General features: G+C 36.7%; 1 protein-coding gene across 4 annotated transcripts in view; it reads left to right on the top strand.

Moving 5' to 3' along the window:
* The first annotated feature begins 1199 nt into the window (after positions 1-1199).
* The window catches only part of LOC113932818 (dimethylaniline monooxygenase [N-oxide-forming] 3), a 30659-nt gene continuing 16929 nt past the window's right edge, over positions 1200-14929 (top strand). The window contains exons 1-3 of one of the 4 annotated variants that reach the window (XM_027612284.2): positions 1200-1322; positions 2455-2592; positions 10105-10293. In XM_027612284.2, coding sequence (XP_027468085.1) covers positions 2461-2592; positions 10105-10293 — 321 coding nt within the window. In that variant the 5' untranslated portion in view covers positions 1200-1322; positions 2455-2460. Of the gene's footprint in view, positions 1323-2296; positions 2350-2453; positions 2593-7624; positions 7744-10104; positions 10294-14929 lie in introns of those variants that run through there. The other 3 variants (XM_027612287.1, XM_027612285.2, XM_027612286.2) reach the window with 3 other exon arrangements.

The raw sequence follows: 14929 nt of genomic DNA, 5'->3' as shown, positions 1-14929 counted from the left end.
TTAGATGAACAAGGCTACAGGAATGTTCCTGAGGAAGAGATCCTCAGGATTAGCATTAAACCTAAAAAGAGCTTTATGAAAAATAAGAGGAGATAAAATCATGTGGTCTGAATTGCAGCCCTAGAAAATTTAGTGAACCCTGTGATTAAAAAAAAAATCTTACCTACACCCCACATTCACCATTGGGTAATTGCCACCTACATGCCATGTGTGTGTATATGTATAAATATAAGTATACTTATACACATAAATATCCTATAATCCTTGCAACAACTGAGCAAGACAGATGATAATAGTGTAGTATCCCTATTTCATTAATGAAGGAACCAAGAACTGGAGATTTTAAATGACTTTCTCAAGGCCAAACTGCTCTAAGTGACAGAATGAAGATCTGAAGTCTAACTGTTCACTTAACTACATTTACTTTACAGATGAGCACTACCATCTCCAAAAGATATAAAAAAGCAGTTCCTCAAAAATTAAATATATGCCAGTTTATGCTAAGTATAGCCTGCTTAGTGAAGGGATTGACTGGGTAGAATAATTGAGGTGTCATGATTTTAAGTGATAAAGAATATACTTGATAGGGAATTGATTTTTAGAAATTACACTGTATTTCAGGAGTGGGAGTTAGGTGCACCTCATTTAGTCTTATCACCAACATAATTTTACCTGGTACTAATGGATCAATTTATTAAATTTGATCTTTTCCATGATGAAACATTGTCCCCAGAATCAAAGAAATACCAATTTGCAAATTCCAGGCCTTTGACCACAAGAGTCAAAGGAGAGAACAGGAGGAAGGAATGTCGAAAACCCATTTTCACTGCTGGGATATCTCAACTAAGCAGCTAGATTTCTACAGTATTAAGGGGGCTACTAGGAGATACCCCCCAAAAAATTAGGACTGAGTAAAATAAGGTAAACTTCAAAATAACACACAATAAAATAGAGCAGAAAACCGAAGTCATCTGGGAGAAACTGCCTGACTCCCAGGCCAAGTATCCAAAAGTGTAAGCAGTGGATCATGTTTACCTTGACTAAAGGGAAACCAGTCACCAGGTAGCCAGAAGACTGGGAGAGCCCAGCCTATCTGGGCAGTTGGTGGTGTGGGCTCTTGTGAGAAGACCAGGAAGTGAGGTTCCCCTTTAAAAGCAGGTCCTCCCCAAAAATAAAAAAAAAAAATAAATAAATAAAAGCAGTTCCTCCCATTTTCCAATAGTTTCCATGAAGTGCTGGTTCAGGGAAAATATTTTTCCTTCCCAACTGCCCAAACGACTTGGACAGGACTTAAACATACAGAAGGGAAGATAAAGAAAAAGGTAGAAAAGGGGAAAAGGGTGATATTATAATGGGTTGAGAGGGAGGAGAGGGATGGGTAAATGGAAAAGGGAATCTATATTTCATACCAAATGTGGTCAGAATGAGAATGACATATAATTCAGCTAGATCTTTTTTCCCTGAGAAGTAAGGGTCAAGATTCTTATCATTCAAGTCTATTTCACTATGTATCTGCGTGATTTTGTCTAAAAAGAAAAAAAAAAATAGAGAGAAGTAACAGCAAGTCCTAAAGATAGTGTCAGAAACAGGAAAAGATTAGGAAATCTAATTTTTAAAAAAGAGAATGGAGGTGGGGGTGGCAGCTAGTGGAAAGAAGTTTTTTTAGACAAGAGACCTGACTTTTCTTTTTAATTGAGAAGGTGGAGAACATTGTAGGGGAGAGATGGGGTGATTGCCTGATATACTGAAATGTAGACATGCCCTGACCTTGTTCCTCATTGAATCTTATGTCAAAGAGAAAGAAGAAATAAATGTGTGGGTGCACACACACTCATGCATATTTGTTTCTTCAGTCATATATACATACATGTTTATGGGTATTGGTGTGTGCATATGTGTTTTAGTTGTGAATCTCCTTATCTTTCTCATGTTCACTCTGTCTGGTGGAAAATTAATGACAAAAGGCCAAAAGCAAAAAAGATAAACATATATGCTAGACCATCAGTCTCTTAATTTGGGGGAGTTGACTAAAAACAAAGTGCTTCTTTTTTTGGAACAAAACATTCTCTTTAGAAATCAGAGAAATGCAAAATGTAGTTAGATTAGTAAAAAGAGTTCTGATCTATTTTTTAATATTGATTTCTTGGTGCAAAAATAAAGTTTTTTAAAGATTTATTTATTTATTTGAGAGAGAGCGAGGGTGAGCTCCTGTGGGGGGAGGGGCAGAGGAAGGAAAGAGAGAACTTCAAGCAGACTCCCCGCTGAGCACAGAGCTCAATCCCACAACCTATGAGATCATGACCTGAGCCAAAATCATAAGTTGGACACGTAACCGACTGAGCCACCCAGGTGCCCCTAAATTTTCTAATTAAGCCAAAGAATGATACCAAAAAAAAAAAAAAATTTTCAGCAATACTATTGCTAGAAATGTTCTTTTCATGGGTCTTTGCACAGGCAACCATGGGGAAGAGAGTAGCCATCATTGGAGCTGGCGTTAGTGGATTGGCCTCCATCAGAAGCTGTCTGGAAGAGGGGCTGGAGCCCACCTGCTTTGAGAGGAGTGAAGACATTGGGGGCCTGTGGAAATTCTCGGTGAGTGGGACATCAATGCAGCAGACCAGGAAGTGAGGTGTGAAGTATGTGAGAACACATAGGTGGAGCACAGACCTCCAAATCAGCTTCCATGCAGTTATCCCTCTTAGGTTGGAACCTACAAAACACAGCATTGGGAGAAAGTTGGAAAATAAGTTCCTTGCTCACTTCAAAAGTAAATGAGATAGTGGGCTAGCTTTGAAGGTCTCTGCGTACAGAATTCACCCCTGGTAAACCATTAATAATTGAGCAACTTTATTCCCAATAATTGGGAATAGAGTCCAAGGGCAAATATTGGTTAGGTTTATGTAATGTAACTACATGAGTTACTCATTTAAAAAACAAGGTTGTTCCCATTCTTTTGTTGAGGTTACCAAAGGTCCACTTAATGATTCAGACCACAGATTTTTTTTTTTGTATTTGAATTAAGAATTACTTTATTAAGTACTTAGAATGCACTTAAAAACTATGTATACATCAGTAAAACTACCACTCATATCAAGATATTGTACATTTTACAGATGAATGCCATGTTATTTACCACATAAAGCTTCTTAAGTGCTACATCCTACACTGTTTTATACTTTGTTATAGCTTAAATTCTGATAAAAATGTTGCTCCCTATTTCAATTTCTATGCCTTAACAGTTTTCATTATCTTTAAACTCCTTTATCCTTTGTTTTATACAAATGTGAACATCCAGGTTCAGAGACTGATTTTGACCCCATTTGAATCTCTTTAACAGGGATATTTAACCTGTTTATGAGTGTGATAATTCACCTGTTATCTCTGTTAATCTATTTTATGCTAATTTTAATGTTTCCTTGCTGTTTTTGTTTTTTCACCATTTCCTCTCCAATTTTATCTGTAATACTTATCTCAATGTCAAATTTACTTAGAATGAACTACTACATGAAGTGGTTACTACTGATTTTCCCTAGGCAAGATGTACATAAAACAAGGTTTTCATCTGCCACCTCCCCAGTCAGTGATTTGGAAATTTTTTTACACTGTCGGCGTTAACATTATAAACAAGCTTGTTACTTTCCCCCCTCTATAATTAAAAATAAAGACCACAGATTTTAAGGTTTCAGGTGCTATTTGGCCTTGCAAAAAACAAATAATTAATGAGACTGCTATGGGAGGAACCAATAACAAGATACACTGATTTGAAGTTCTTCAATGCCCTTTTGTCCGGGCATTCATAATAAGGACTCTGTTAGCAGACATGCCTCTATGCAACCATTAAATCACTTCCTCTGTTGCCTGACAACCACATCAGCAGGTGTGAGGGCTTGCCTGTGCCCCAACTCCCTCATTGTCTACAACCTTAAGAACACTGCATGGTTAAGCCTACCCCATTTGTCTTCTTCTTCTGATAGACCATACATATATGCAAATTTAGGAGGAGCAATAACCCTTTTTAAGCTATTTCCTCCTCAAGTGCAAAATTAATATGTTTTATACCTCAATTAAAAAGATTGCATTTAAGGAGACTGTGTCTGTGACAGACAACTCTTTAAATATTATAAAGATATGAGAATTATTCTTATTAATATAACTATTTTTCTAGGCTGTAAAGAATTCTTGAAACTGCTCAACATCTTGTATGACGTTGTAGAGCCTAGAATATGTTGCTGAAATGTGCTGACAGGGCTTCAGATTAGCACACTGTTGATTCTTAGGGCTATTTTAGTGAGCTCTTTCTATATGCCTAACCCTTTTTTCCATTTAATTAAATCTTTACAATGATCCTATAAGGTAGGTATGAGTTTTTCCCTTTTATAAATGAATCTGAAACTTAAAAGGAAAAGAAAAAAATGATAAATGGCCAGTAAATGACAAAGACAAGATCCTGATTCAAGCTGACCTGTCTCTCCAGCCTGAATGCTTAATCCTTGGTAAACTGCTGGGTGCCATTGCAATAAGTGGCCTGTTGAACTAGTAGGATTTCTACAGGAATCTTAACCAGTCCTTGTATTCAAACTTTGCAAAACATTGCTGCCAATACAGCTACATCTCCTACTGCTCAATGAAGACTCTGACATTTGAACCTGGCATCACAGATTGATGATGTCTTCAGCTGCAAACATATGCTTCTCTTCAAGAAAAATATGGAATACCCCAGAGGATGAAACTGCAGGCCCAGAGGCTGGCACCTTGAGACACAGAAGATTATTCCTAGGCCTTGAGACCTAATAATGTGTACCCTACTAGATTTCAAAATTGGGACTGTTAACTCTTTTCTTCCTTCCATTCTCTCCCTTTTGGAATGGGAACATCTGTAACTGGTACCCAATGCCTGTCTCATTGCTGTACTTTAGTAGAAGAGAATTTGTTTTCTAGTTCACAAGTCCACAGATGGAGAAGCATTTTGGCCCAGATAGATCAAACCTGGAGTCTCATCCATACCTGATTTAAGTAATTTTAGGTGATACAATTTGGGACTTTTGAGCTGATGATGTGTAGATGAGATTCAGGACTTGATCTGATGCTGCAATGGATTGAAACTTTGGGGTGATGAGATGGGGTAAATGTATTTTGCATGTGGAATAAATGTGAATCTTGATGGGCCAGTGGACTGTGGTAGGCTGAACAAGTGAACAATGGTTCCTCCCAAAGGTACCAGGTCCTAATCCCTGGAACTTGCAAATGTTCTTAATTTGGAAAATTAATTTCTTAATTTGGAAAACTAAGAATCTTGAGATGGTGAAATCATTCTGGATTATCTGGGTGGGCTAAAAATGCCATAGCATATATGCTTATAAGAGGGAAGCAGAGGGAAACCTGACACCCAGAGATAGAAGGGGAAAGATAACGTGATCACTTCAGCAGAAAGAGAGTTTTGAAGATGCTATGCTCTGACCTCCATCTTCAAGATGAAGAAAGAGGCCATTAGCCAAGGAATGCAGGTGACCTGGCCACTGAAAAGGCTAAGGAATGCTGGCATCCACTAGAAGCTGGAAGGGACAAGAAATGAATTTTCCCCTAGACCCTCTGGAATGAACACAGCCCTGCGAACACCTGGATTTCAGACCAGTGATACTGATTTCTGACTACTGACCTCTGGAATTGTTAGAGAATAGATTCCTGCTGTTTTAAGCCATCAAGCATGTGGTAACATTACAGTACACAGGAAACTAATACACTGGTTATTCAGAGTTTCCTAATTACTTTACCTCTGTGAGAGGGTCCACACTGCAGGTGGTGGCATCACTTCCTGTGTTTCTCAAATACCACTAGGAGCCTACAGCTGTATGCCTAGAATTCACATTATGGGATTAAATTATAAAATCCTGTTAATTTTGTATTTTCATTACCTTTGGTTTCTAAAATCAGCATTTTACAATCTCTCAGCATTTTCCCCCTTTGAGAGGTATCCAAACATTTCTTAAGTGTGAAAAAATAAGGTGCAGATCGTTCAAACTTTTGTAGCTGTTTCCTGTAGCACCTCCCTATGTGCTTCTAGTTGTCATTTGTAACACTGATCTAAAGCCAGAGTGATGTATTTCCCTCACCTGCTTTGATCACTGAGAAAATAAAGTACTTTAGGACTAGACCACAAGTTGAAGGGAAATGTCTTTCTTTCTCAGGAGATCCCCAAAAAATACATCAGTAAATTGTCTGGATTTGGGCCTGAAGTTTCATGAATAAAGGCTCTTTTCTCTGGGCACACAACCCTTTGTTCACTTCCCCTGATTTTAGTCTACTCTTTGGATCAATTTGTTTTTTAATATGTAGTCTCTCCTGTGTTGATTACATCTCTACCAAGCTTTCTAACCTCATCAAAAGCTACAAATCACAAAACTACTAGACAAAAATCAATTGTTTTTATATATTTTAGAGTTAGCAAACTGGCTCTTTTTATACTGCAGCTAATCTATTTTATCTATACAGTTTTTAAGATTTTAATCTAATATTTTAAAATCATGATATTTTACATAAAAATCTAGAGATCTGTCTTCTTTTGAAAAATCAGAAAATCAGGCAACACTGGACTCCCTTTACTCATAGTAATAACTGGCCTCTTCTAAACTAAATTTAAATTCTCTGTTTCACTATATTCATTTTTGGCTCATTTCACTCATTTCTTGTAACCTCCTCTGCACCTATAAAACTTGTTTTGACTGATGCTATGTACAAACAGCAATCCCTTAAATTATATGGAACAAAAGTCACACCCATTTACAAAATTTTTAATCTCCTTCTTCATATATTTTTATGATCTTTTTTGTTTAAACAAACCATCATGTTTATAATACTATAAACATGTAAATACTGGTCATTGCTGAGCCACTTAGTGGATTCTAATTACATTTTCTTCCTTGAACAACTTTTGTTTTCACTGGAGTTAATAATTGCCTAGTATCCTTTGTTTAACCTTACAAATACTATCTCTAATTCATTCCCCAAGCTCTCCCACAGAATTATAATTCTCTTCTCAATATGTTTAAACACATGGCTAGTCCATCAACTTAATTTTTCTTTTAACTGTCTCTTAAAGATAGTTCTTCTGCTTGTCTTCCTTCTCTAGTCAAAGCTGCATTGCTGTGGCCTAGGTAACCCTGTTTTCTGAAGCCCTTATTGTCCTACTATTTAGTTTATTCTCTCCTTTTAGTAGAGTACATTAGAGTACATCCTCCCAGTAGTTCTCTGAGAAGTTATACACGTGAAATAAAAGACTATAGACCTAGAATGTCTTATGATACCACTATTGGATCTGGATTCCCATTTGATTAGACTTAGGCTTAGCTTTCGGCTTTCTTAGGTCTTCTTTCTATTTAGCAGGGTTTGGTTCTTTGTTGACCACTCCCTCCAAAAAAATTTATATTTAAAAATGCAATTATTGACTCTATAGCCATTCTCTTATAAACTTTCTACCTGATCAACTTAGAAGAATCAGTCTATAAACATGGGTTCTGAGATGCACTATAATAACACTGAGTAGAAACAGTAAGACGTCCATGATTAAGGGAAAAAAAAGAGCAACTCACAAATGATGTATTTAATTATGCTGCAACTCCTTTCTCAGTAATCAGGACCTTTTGGTGGCCTAAGGAAAACTGAAGACCAATCAGCTCAACATTTCTAGGGAGATTGATTATCCTGGAGCAGCCAAAGTTGCAAAGCTATCTGAAACCTGTCTCAAAGGTTTGCATCATTTTTATTTTATGAAACTCCTCCCTTGGTGTAGTATTACATAATTTTCCCCAACCTTGGCTTGCTCCAGTACCTTACCTTTGCCCTTGTATTAGTTTTCTATTGCTGCATAACAAATTACCACAAACTTATCAACTCATAACAACACCCATTTATTACTCTCAGTTATGTAGTAGGTCAGAAGCACAGCATAGTTCACAGCTGAGTTCTCTGCTTACGGCCTTACAAGGCCAAAAACAAGGTGTGGCTGGGCTGGGCTCTTACCTAGAGGCACTGGAGAAGAATCTGCTTCCAAGTTCATACAGGGTGGTGGCTAAATTCAGTTTCTTGCTGATGTTAGGCTAAGGTCTTTTGTTTCCTTGCTGGCTACAAACTGGGGATTCCTCTCTCATCTCTCATCTCCTTGTAACTTCTTGATATTTTGCAATGCTTTATCCATAAGTACATACTAGACTACTAATGCTCAGGTCACTCTTTTATGTCTAGCACAAATAAGACAACAGACAAATATCCAAAATTACACTGGGAGAAGCATAAAAGCATTCCAAGACAAGTACCCCCAGTTGGCATAGCTTAATCTCCAAGTCTCTTTTGGATCAATGCTCAGTCTTTCAGATCCCCCCAACCCCTAAATTCTTCCAAGATTGTATCTGGACTTATGGAGAAAAAGGCCTTATGTGACCTTGGGGTGGAGGAAAGCCAAAGTTCCTCAAATTCAAACACAGATCCTGGGACTGTTGTCTGGCCCCTCTAGTCTCTTGGTGTCCCTTTTTGTTTGCTTATCATTCATGCTCATCCTTTAGAAGTCTTAAATTGAAGACAGCAGATGATGAACTTGGAGACTGTCCTCTCTTAGCTTAGTTTTAGGCCAATGGACCTTGCTGATTAGATCTCACTTGCCCCTATGAGCATATCAGATTAACCTCCCCAAGATCCAGTTTTCCCATTGAGCTCCTGAACTAAGTAGCCCACTCTACTGCTCTCTCCTAAAATACCACTTAGCCCCCTCCATAACAACTCTCTGGTAGACTATCTGCTATGAGTCTCAAATAATTTCTTCATCCCTGCTGGGAGCAAGTGGGAACTCCTTGTTTTACTCAAACTGAATGGGTTCAAGAGAGCTAAACTAAGATCCTACCTCTTCCTAATCACTGCTACTTGACTCTTCTGTGTCAACCTCCCCCTACTTAGGTTGTTCCAGGGGGAGTCTTTAAGATAAGTGATGTCTTACCAAAATCTCAAATGTAAAAACAAAAGCCCCTCTGCCCTCAGTGTTCCACTAAATTTTATATGAGGTATGTTGATCTTGAAATTTCAGCCCAAAGAATAGACTTTAAGACCTAGGTGATTTACCATCACCCTCTTTCCTGCCTCTATTCCCCTTTCTCCCACCCAATCCTCCAAACTTCACCCTTCCATTTCCTTTAAACCACTGATTTTCAAACTAGAAATTATGACCTATTAGTGTGCTATGAAATAAATTAATGAATCAATCTGCATTTTAAATGGAATGGATAGAAAATATCAGAATGCAACTCAAATAGTTAGATATGATTTATTCATAAAACTTGTTGTGTGTGTGTTGCAATGTAAAATATATTTCTAACTATAGGTTGTGGTCAAAAACATTTGCAAAACACTATTATAAACATAACCTAAGTTTTCTCTGCCTTAGGTACATAAGAAAATATAGTCTAATTCACCAGAACTACCTCATGATATGTTAAAGGAGATTTTTTTTATTGTGGCAAACATAGCACAATAAATATTTACCATTTAATCATTTTAAAGTGTACAGTTCTATGGCATTAAGCTTATGCACATTGTTGTACAATCATATCATAATCCATGTTCAGACTGTTTTTTAATCTTCCCAAACTAAAACTCTGCCAATTAAACAATAACTCTCCATTCATCCTAGCTTCCTAGCCCCAGGCAACCACCATTCTTTCTGTCTCTATGAATTTGATAATTCTGGGTATCTCACATAAGTGGAATTTATAGAATTTATCCTTTTGTGATTGGCACGTTTCAGTTAGCATAACGTCCTCAAAGTTAATCCGTATCATAACATATATCAGAATTTTCTTTAATTCTAGTTATATATTCCTAAAATAACATAATGAAATTCAAAATTTATTTCCCTTAGAAAAGATGTTAAGAAGGATATATTCTTCCATTTTCTAAGGTCCTTTGATTAGCATCAAATTGTTTAAGTAAAGTTAATTTATTCTTCATCTTACTGAATTTCATTATGGGTAAAGGTGAGTGATAATTATTTGGAACTGGCACTGACCATGGTAAGTGCACGCATTTACAAACTCTCTTCTGTTTGAAACTATACATTTACAGGACCACACAGAGGAAGGCAGAGCTAGCATTTACCAGTCTGTCTTTACCAACTCTTCCAAAGAGATGATGTGTTTCCCAGACTTCCCATATCCTGATGACTTCCCCAACTTTATGCACAACAGGAAGCTCCAGGAATATATCACTGCATTTTGCAAAGAAAAAAACCTCCTGAAATACATACAATTTAAGGTAAGATGCTGTCAAAAGATTAGTTTGAGGCATAATTGTGAGGAATTCTATATTTATTAGCAGATTCTTATTTGTTCCTTTCAGTATTTCTTCCTTATTTGTGAACATTTTTAACAGTGTGGACTCCTTGACCCTAGATTTAAAGAATACATTGGAAATTTACAAAATATCACATATAGTTCTTAGACCAAAATGCCATTAACTTAGAAATCAATAAAAAATAAGTAAAATAGCCATGAATTTCAAAATTCAAAACTCTTTTTTTCTGAACAATTTATGGCTCAAAGAAGAAATTGTGATGGAAATTTTGATATTTAGATCTGAATGATAAATTCTACATATCAATACTTGTGGGAAGCATAAAGACCAAAACTTTCCTGAAAATTATAAACTTAAATACTTATTTAGAAAATAAGAAATTTTCCAAAACTAACAAGATAAAGAAATTAAGAAAAGAAAAGCAGAATAAACCCAAAAGAACATAGAATGAACAAGATAATAAAAAGAAATTAATGAAATACAAAAGCATATTAAGAAGATAGAAAGTTCATCCTTTGAAAAAAAATAGATGAATAGCTGACAGTTTGAGGAAAAGAAACAAAGATACAAATAAATAATATTAGAAATTAAAAAATGGATAAAACTGATGTGGATGAAATAAAAAATGTAACAAGAATACTATAAAAGTGTTTGCCAAATAATGTTTAAATTGGTTAAATTTAAAATCTTTTTTTTGAACTTGCCAAAATGCACACAAAAAGAAGTAGAAAGCCTGAATAGTCCTTTGATAACTTCGAGTTCTTTTGACTCAGAAACTAAAATTTTTCCCATTAAGAAAAGATTCCATAGGTAATTCCAAATTTGCAACAAAAAAAAATTTCAATATTTTATAAACTCCAGAGACTAAAAAATAAAGTATGACTTCCAAACTTATTCTATGACATTAGAACCTTGACATCAAAAGCAAACAAAAATAATAAGAAATAAGAAAATTGCAGAGATATTTCCTTCATGAAATCTAGTAGAAAAACTTCAAAAATGAATCTAACAAAATATTTTTTAAAAATTAACTGTCTTCATTGAGTTGAGTTTGAGCTAAGGATACAGAATATTTTAATGTCATGAAATATAAATATGTAATTCAGTGCAAAATCCTGTCACAGGAAGAAAACAATACATTTACCAAATCTGAAAAGGCATTAAATAAAATTTAACATCCATTTCTACCTAAAAGAAAGACAAAGAAAAGCAAAGAAAAAAAAGAAAAAAAAACTCACTAGGCTAAAATTAGAAAGGAATTTTTTTGATCCATAGAAACATATAAATATTATCTTAAATCTGCACTGCTCAATATGGTAGTCACTAGCCAAAAACTGAGGTGTGCTGTAAGCATAAAGTACAGACTTTATCTCAAAGTCTTATTTTGAAAAAGAATATAATATACCTATTAATGATGTTTATTTTGGTGACTTGTTAATCCAATGATATATCAGATGGATTGGGTTAAATTACACATTTTTTCTATTTTTAATGTGACTACTAGAAAATTTTAAGTTACATATGTTGCTCATATTATATTGCTACTGGACAGTGCTGTTCTAAAGAGTGCAGAGTTAGAATCATTCCCTTAAAAATCCAGAACATGACAAGGATTCCTATTATTACTGCTTCTTTTCAATAGTCTCAAGAAATTTAAGGGACAGTTTAAGTAAAGAAAAATAAATAAAAAGGAATAAATAAATAAAAGGAATGACAACTAGGAAAAAAGTAACATCCATCACAGATGATATGACTTTCTGCATGGAAAACCCCAAAGAATCTAGAGACAAATTACTAGATTTAATAACAAGATGGTAGTATATAAGATCAAGATATAAAAATCAATTGCATTCCTGTATGCCAGCAGCAAAAAACAAACTATAATCCAAAAAGGAACCATTTACCATAGCATAAATAAATGCATAATCCCAGAGTTATTCTAAATAAATGATATGCAAGATTTTATGGATTCATACTGCTTGTTTTATTATATTTCATAAGTAACAAGCATTATACAGATATGTGTACATGTATTGTTTAATATGTATGAAATACTATACATAATAAAGTTTATAAGAACAATTCATACCAAATAGAGGTTCTCTTCCAAATATAATCAGAAGAACTGAAAAAATATTTTTGACGAGGTAGCACACCAACCAACAGGCAGCTGTTCAGCTGTGAATAAATATTTATTGATAGTCTAATCCAGTGCTACTCAGTATATGGGCCAAATATCATCACATCTCCTGGGAGCTCATTAGAAATTCAAGTTTTCATGTCCTATGCCAGACCTACTGACTCAGAATATCTGGAACTGTGGCCTTGGAATCCGTACTTTAACAAGCTTTCCAGGTAATCCTTATGCACACTAAATTTGAGAACTCATTCTCTGAATATAGACAATATCTTTCATGTTAAGACAATATATTGAAAAATAAAATAGCTAAAGAGGTATGTTAAGAAGTAGTTGTTGGGGGGTGGAGCAAGATGGCGGAGGAGTAGGAGACCTGGATTTCATCTGGTCTCAGGAATTCAGCTGGATAGGGATCAAACCATTCTGAACACCTACGAACTCAAAAGGAGATCGAAGAAAAGGATAGCAACAACACTGAACAGAAAAACGACCACTTTCTGGAAGGTAGGACGTGCGGAGAAGTGAATCGGAGGCGATATTCCGGAGGATAGATGGCGGGGGCGGGGGCGTCCGTCGGCCGCTTCTGGCAAGTGATAGAGCCACGGAGCACAAAATCGGAACTTTTAGAAGTTGGCTCTGCTGAGGGACGTCGCTCCAGTGGCTAAGCGGGGGGTGGAACCCTCACGGGACAGTGTGGTCTCAGGACCCTCGGGGTCACAGAAAGACCAGGGGTGCCTGAGTGCAGCAGAGCTCCCAGGTATCAGAGCGGGGAAGCCGGCTGCAGAGACGGAGCTGAGGCGCAGTCTCTCAGCTCAGGATTGACATAAACTGTGATCGGTGACAGTTGGGCCACTGCTCCTCCAGCAGGGACCCAACAAGCGGCAAAGCTGGGGAGCCTCCTCCTCTGGGAGGAGCGGGGCAGGAGCGCACCACAGGGATCTGCTGGGTTTGGAGACTCCACACGGGCTCAGGTGCCAGAGATAGAAACGCTTGGTCACAGGTCGGGTGAGCATGGAGTGCGGCCAGAGACCGGGGAGATGTGAGTGATTGACTGCTTTTCTCTGGGGGCTCACTGAGGAGCAGAGCCCCGAGTTCTCGGCTTCTCCAGGTGGAGATTGGGAGGCCACAATTTCACTCTCGTCCTCCAAAGCTGTAGGGAAAGCTTTCAGGGAACAAAAGCTCCCAAGAGCAAACCGAGCAGATTACTTAGCCCAGACCGGGCAAGGGCGGGGCAATTCCGCCTCCAGCAAAGACATTTGGGAACCATGGCAACAGGCCCCTCCCCCAAAACATCACCAAGAACAGCCAGCCAAGACCAAGTATACCGATCAATGAGAACGGCAGAACTCCAGCGCGAGGGGAAAAATGCACATAGAATTCATGGCTTTTTTACCATGATTCATTAGTCTTTCAAAGGTAATTTTTTTAACTGCTTTTTTTATTCGAATTTTTCTTTTTCCCTTTTTCAACCAACATCTTATCAATCCCTTTTTTTATTTTTTAAAGTACTTTTTTTTTATTTTATTTATTTGACACAGAGAGATACAGCGAGAGAGGGACCAGAAGCAGGGGGAGTGGGAGAGGGAGAAGCAGGGTTCCCGCTGAGCAGGGAGCCCAATGTGGGGCTCGATCCCAGGATCCTGGGATCGTGACCTGAGCTGAAGACAGACACCCAACAACTGAGCCACTCAGGCGCCCCATTCCTTTTTTTAAAAAAACATTTTATTTTTCATTTTTAGAGTCATATTCTATCCCTTCATAGTACTTACCCTTATTTTTGGCATATATATATAAGTTGTTCTCTCTTTAAAATTTTGAGATAAAGTTTCTTCTAACATATCAAAATATGCCCTAAATCTCTAGTGTATGGCTTTGTTCTAGTCTCCTGCCTGATCACATTCTCTCCCCCTTTTTTTCTTTCTTACTTTCCTTTTTTTTAATCCTCTTCTTTCTTTATTCAAACATCTTCTTATCAATTCATTTTTTAAAATTTTTTATAATTTTCATCTTTACATTCATATTCCATCCCTTCATGGTATCAACCCTTATTTTGTACATATATAAGTCTTTCTTTCTTTAAAATTTTAGGAGGCACTTTCTTCTAACAGACCAAAATACACCCAAAATCTAGTGTGTGGCACTGATCTATGCACCAGCTTGATCATATTTGATCATATTCTGGTTTTTTTTGTTTTGTTCTGTTTTTGTTTGTTTTTATCTTTTTTTTTTTCTTTCTTTCTTTTTTCTTTTTCTCCCTTTCTTTTCGCCTGGTTTCAGGTCTTTTCTGATTTTTATACAGTATATTTGCCAGGGACGTTGTTAACCTGTTAGCATTTTGTTCTCTCATTCATCTATTCTCCTCTGGACAAAATGACAAGATGAAAAAAATCACCTCAACAAAAAGAACAAGAGGTAGTACCGTCTGCCAGGGACCTACTCAATATGGACATTAGTGCGATG

The sequence above is a fragment of the Zalophus californianus genome, chromosome 10, assembly GCF_009762305.2.
Source record: "Zalophus californianus isolate mZalCal1 chromosome 10, mZalCal1.pri.v2, whole genome shotgun sequence".
Taxonomy (NCBI): domain Eukaryota; kingdom Metazoa; phylum Chordata; class Mammalia; order Carnivora; family Otariidae; genus Zalophus; species Zalophus californianus.
This window is presented reverse-complemented; position numbering and strand designations above follow the sequence as displayed.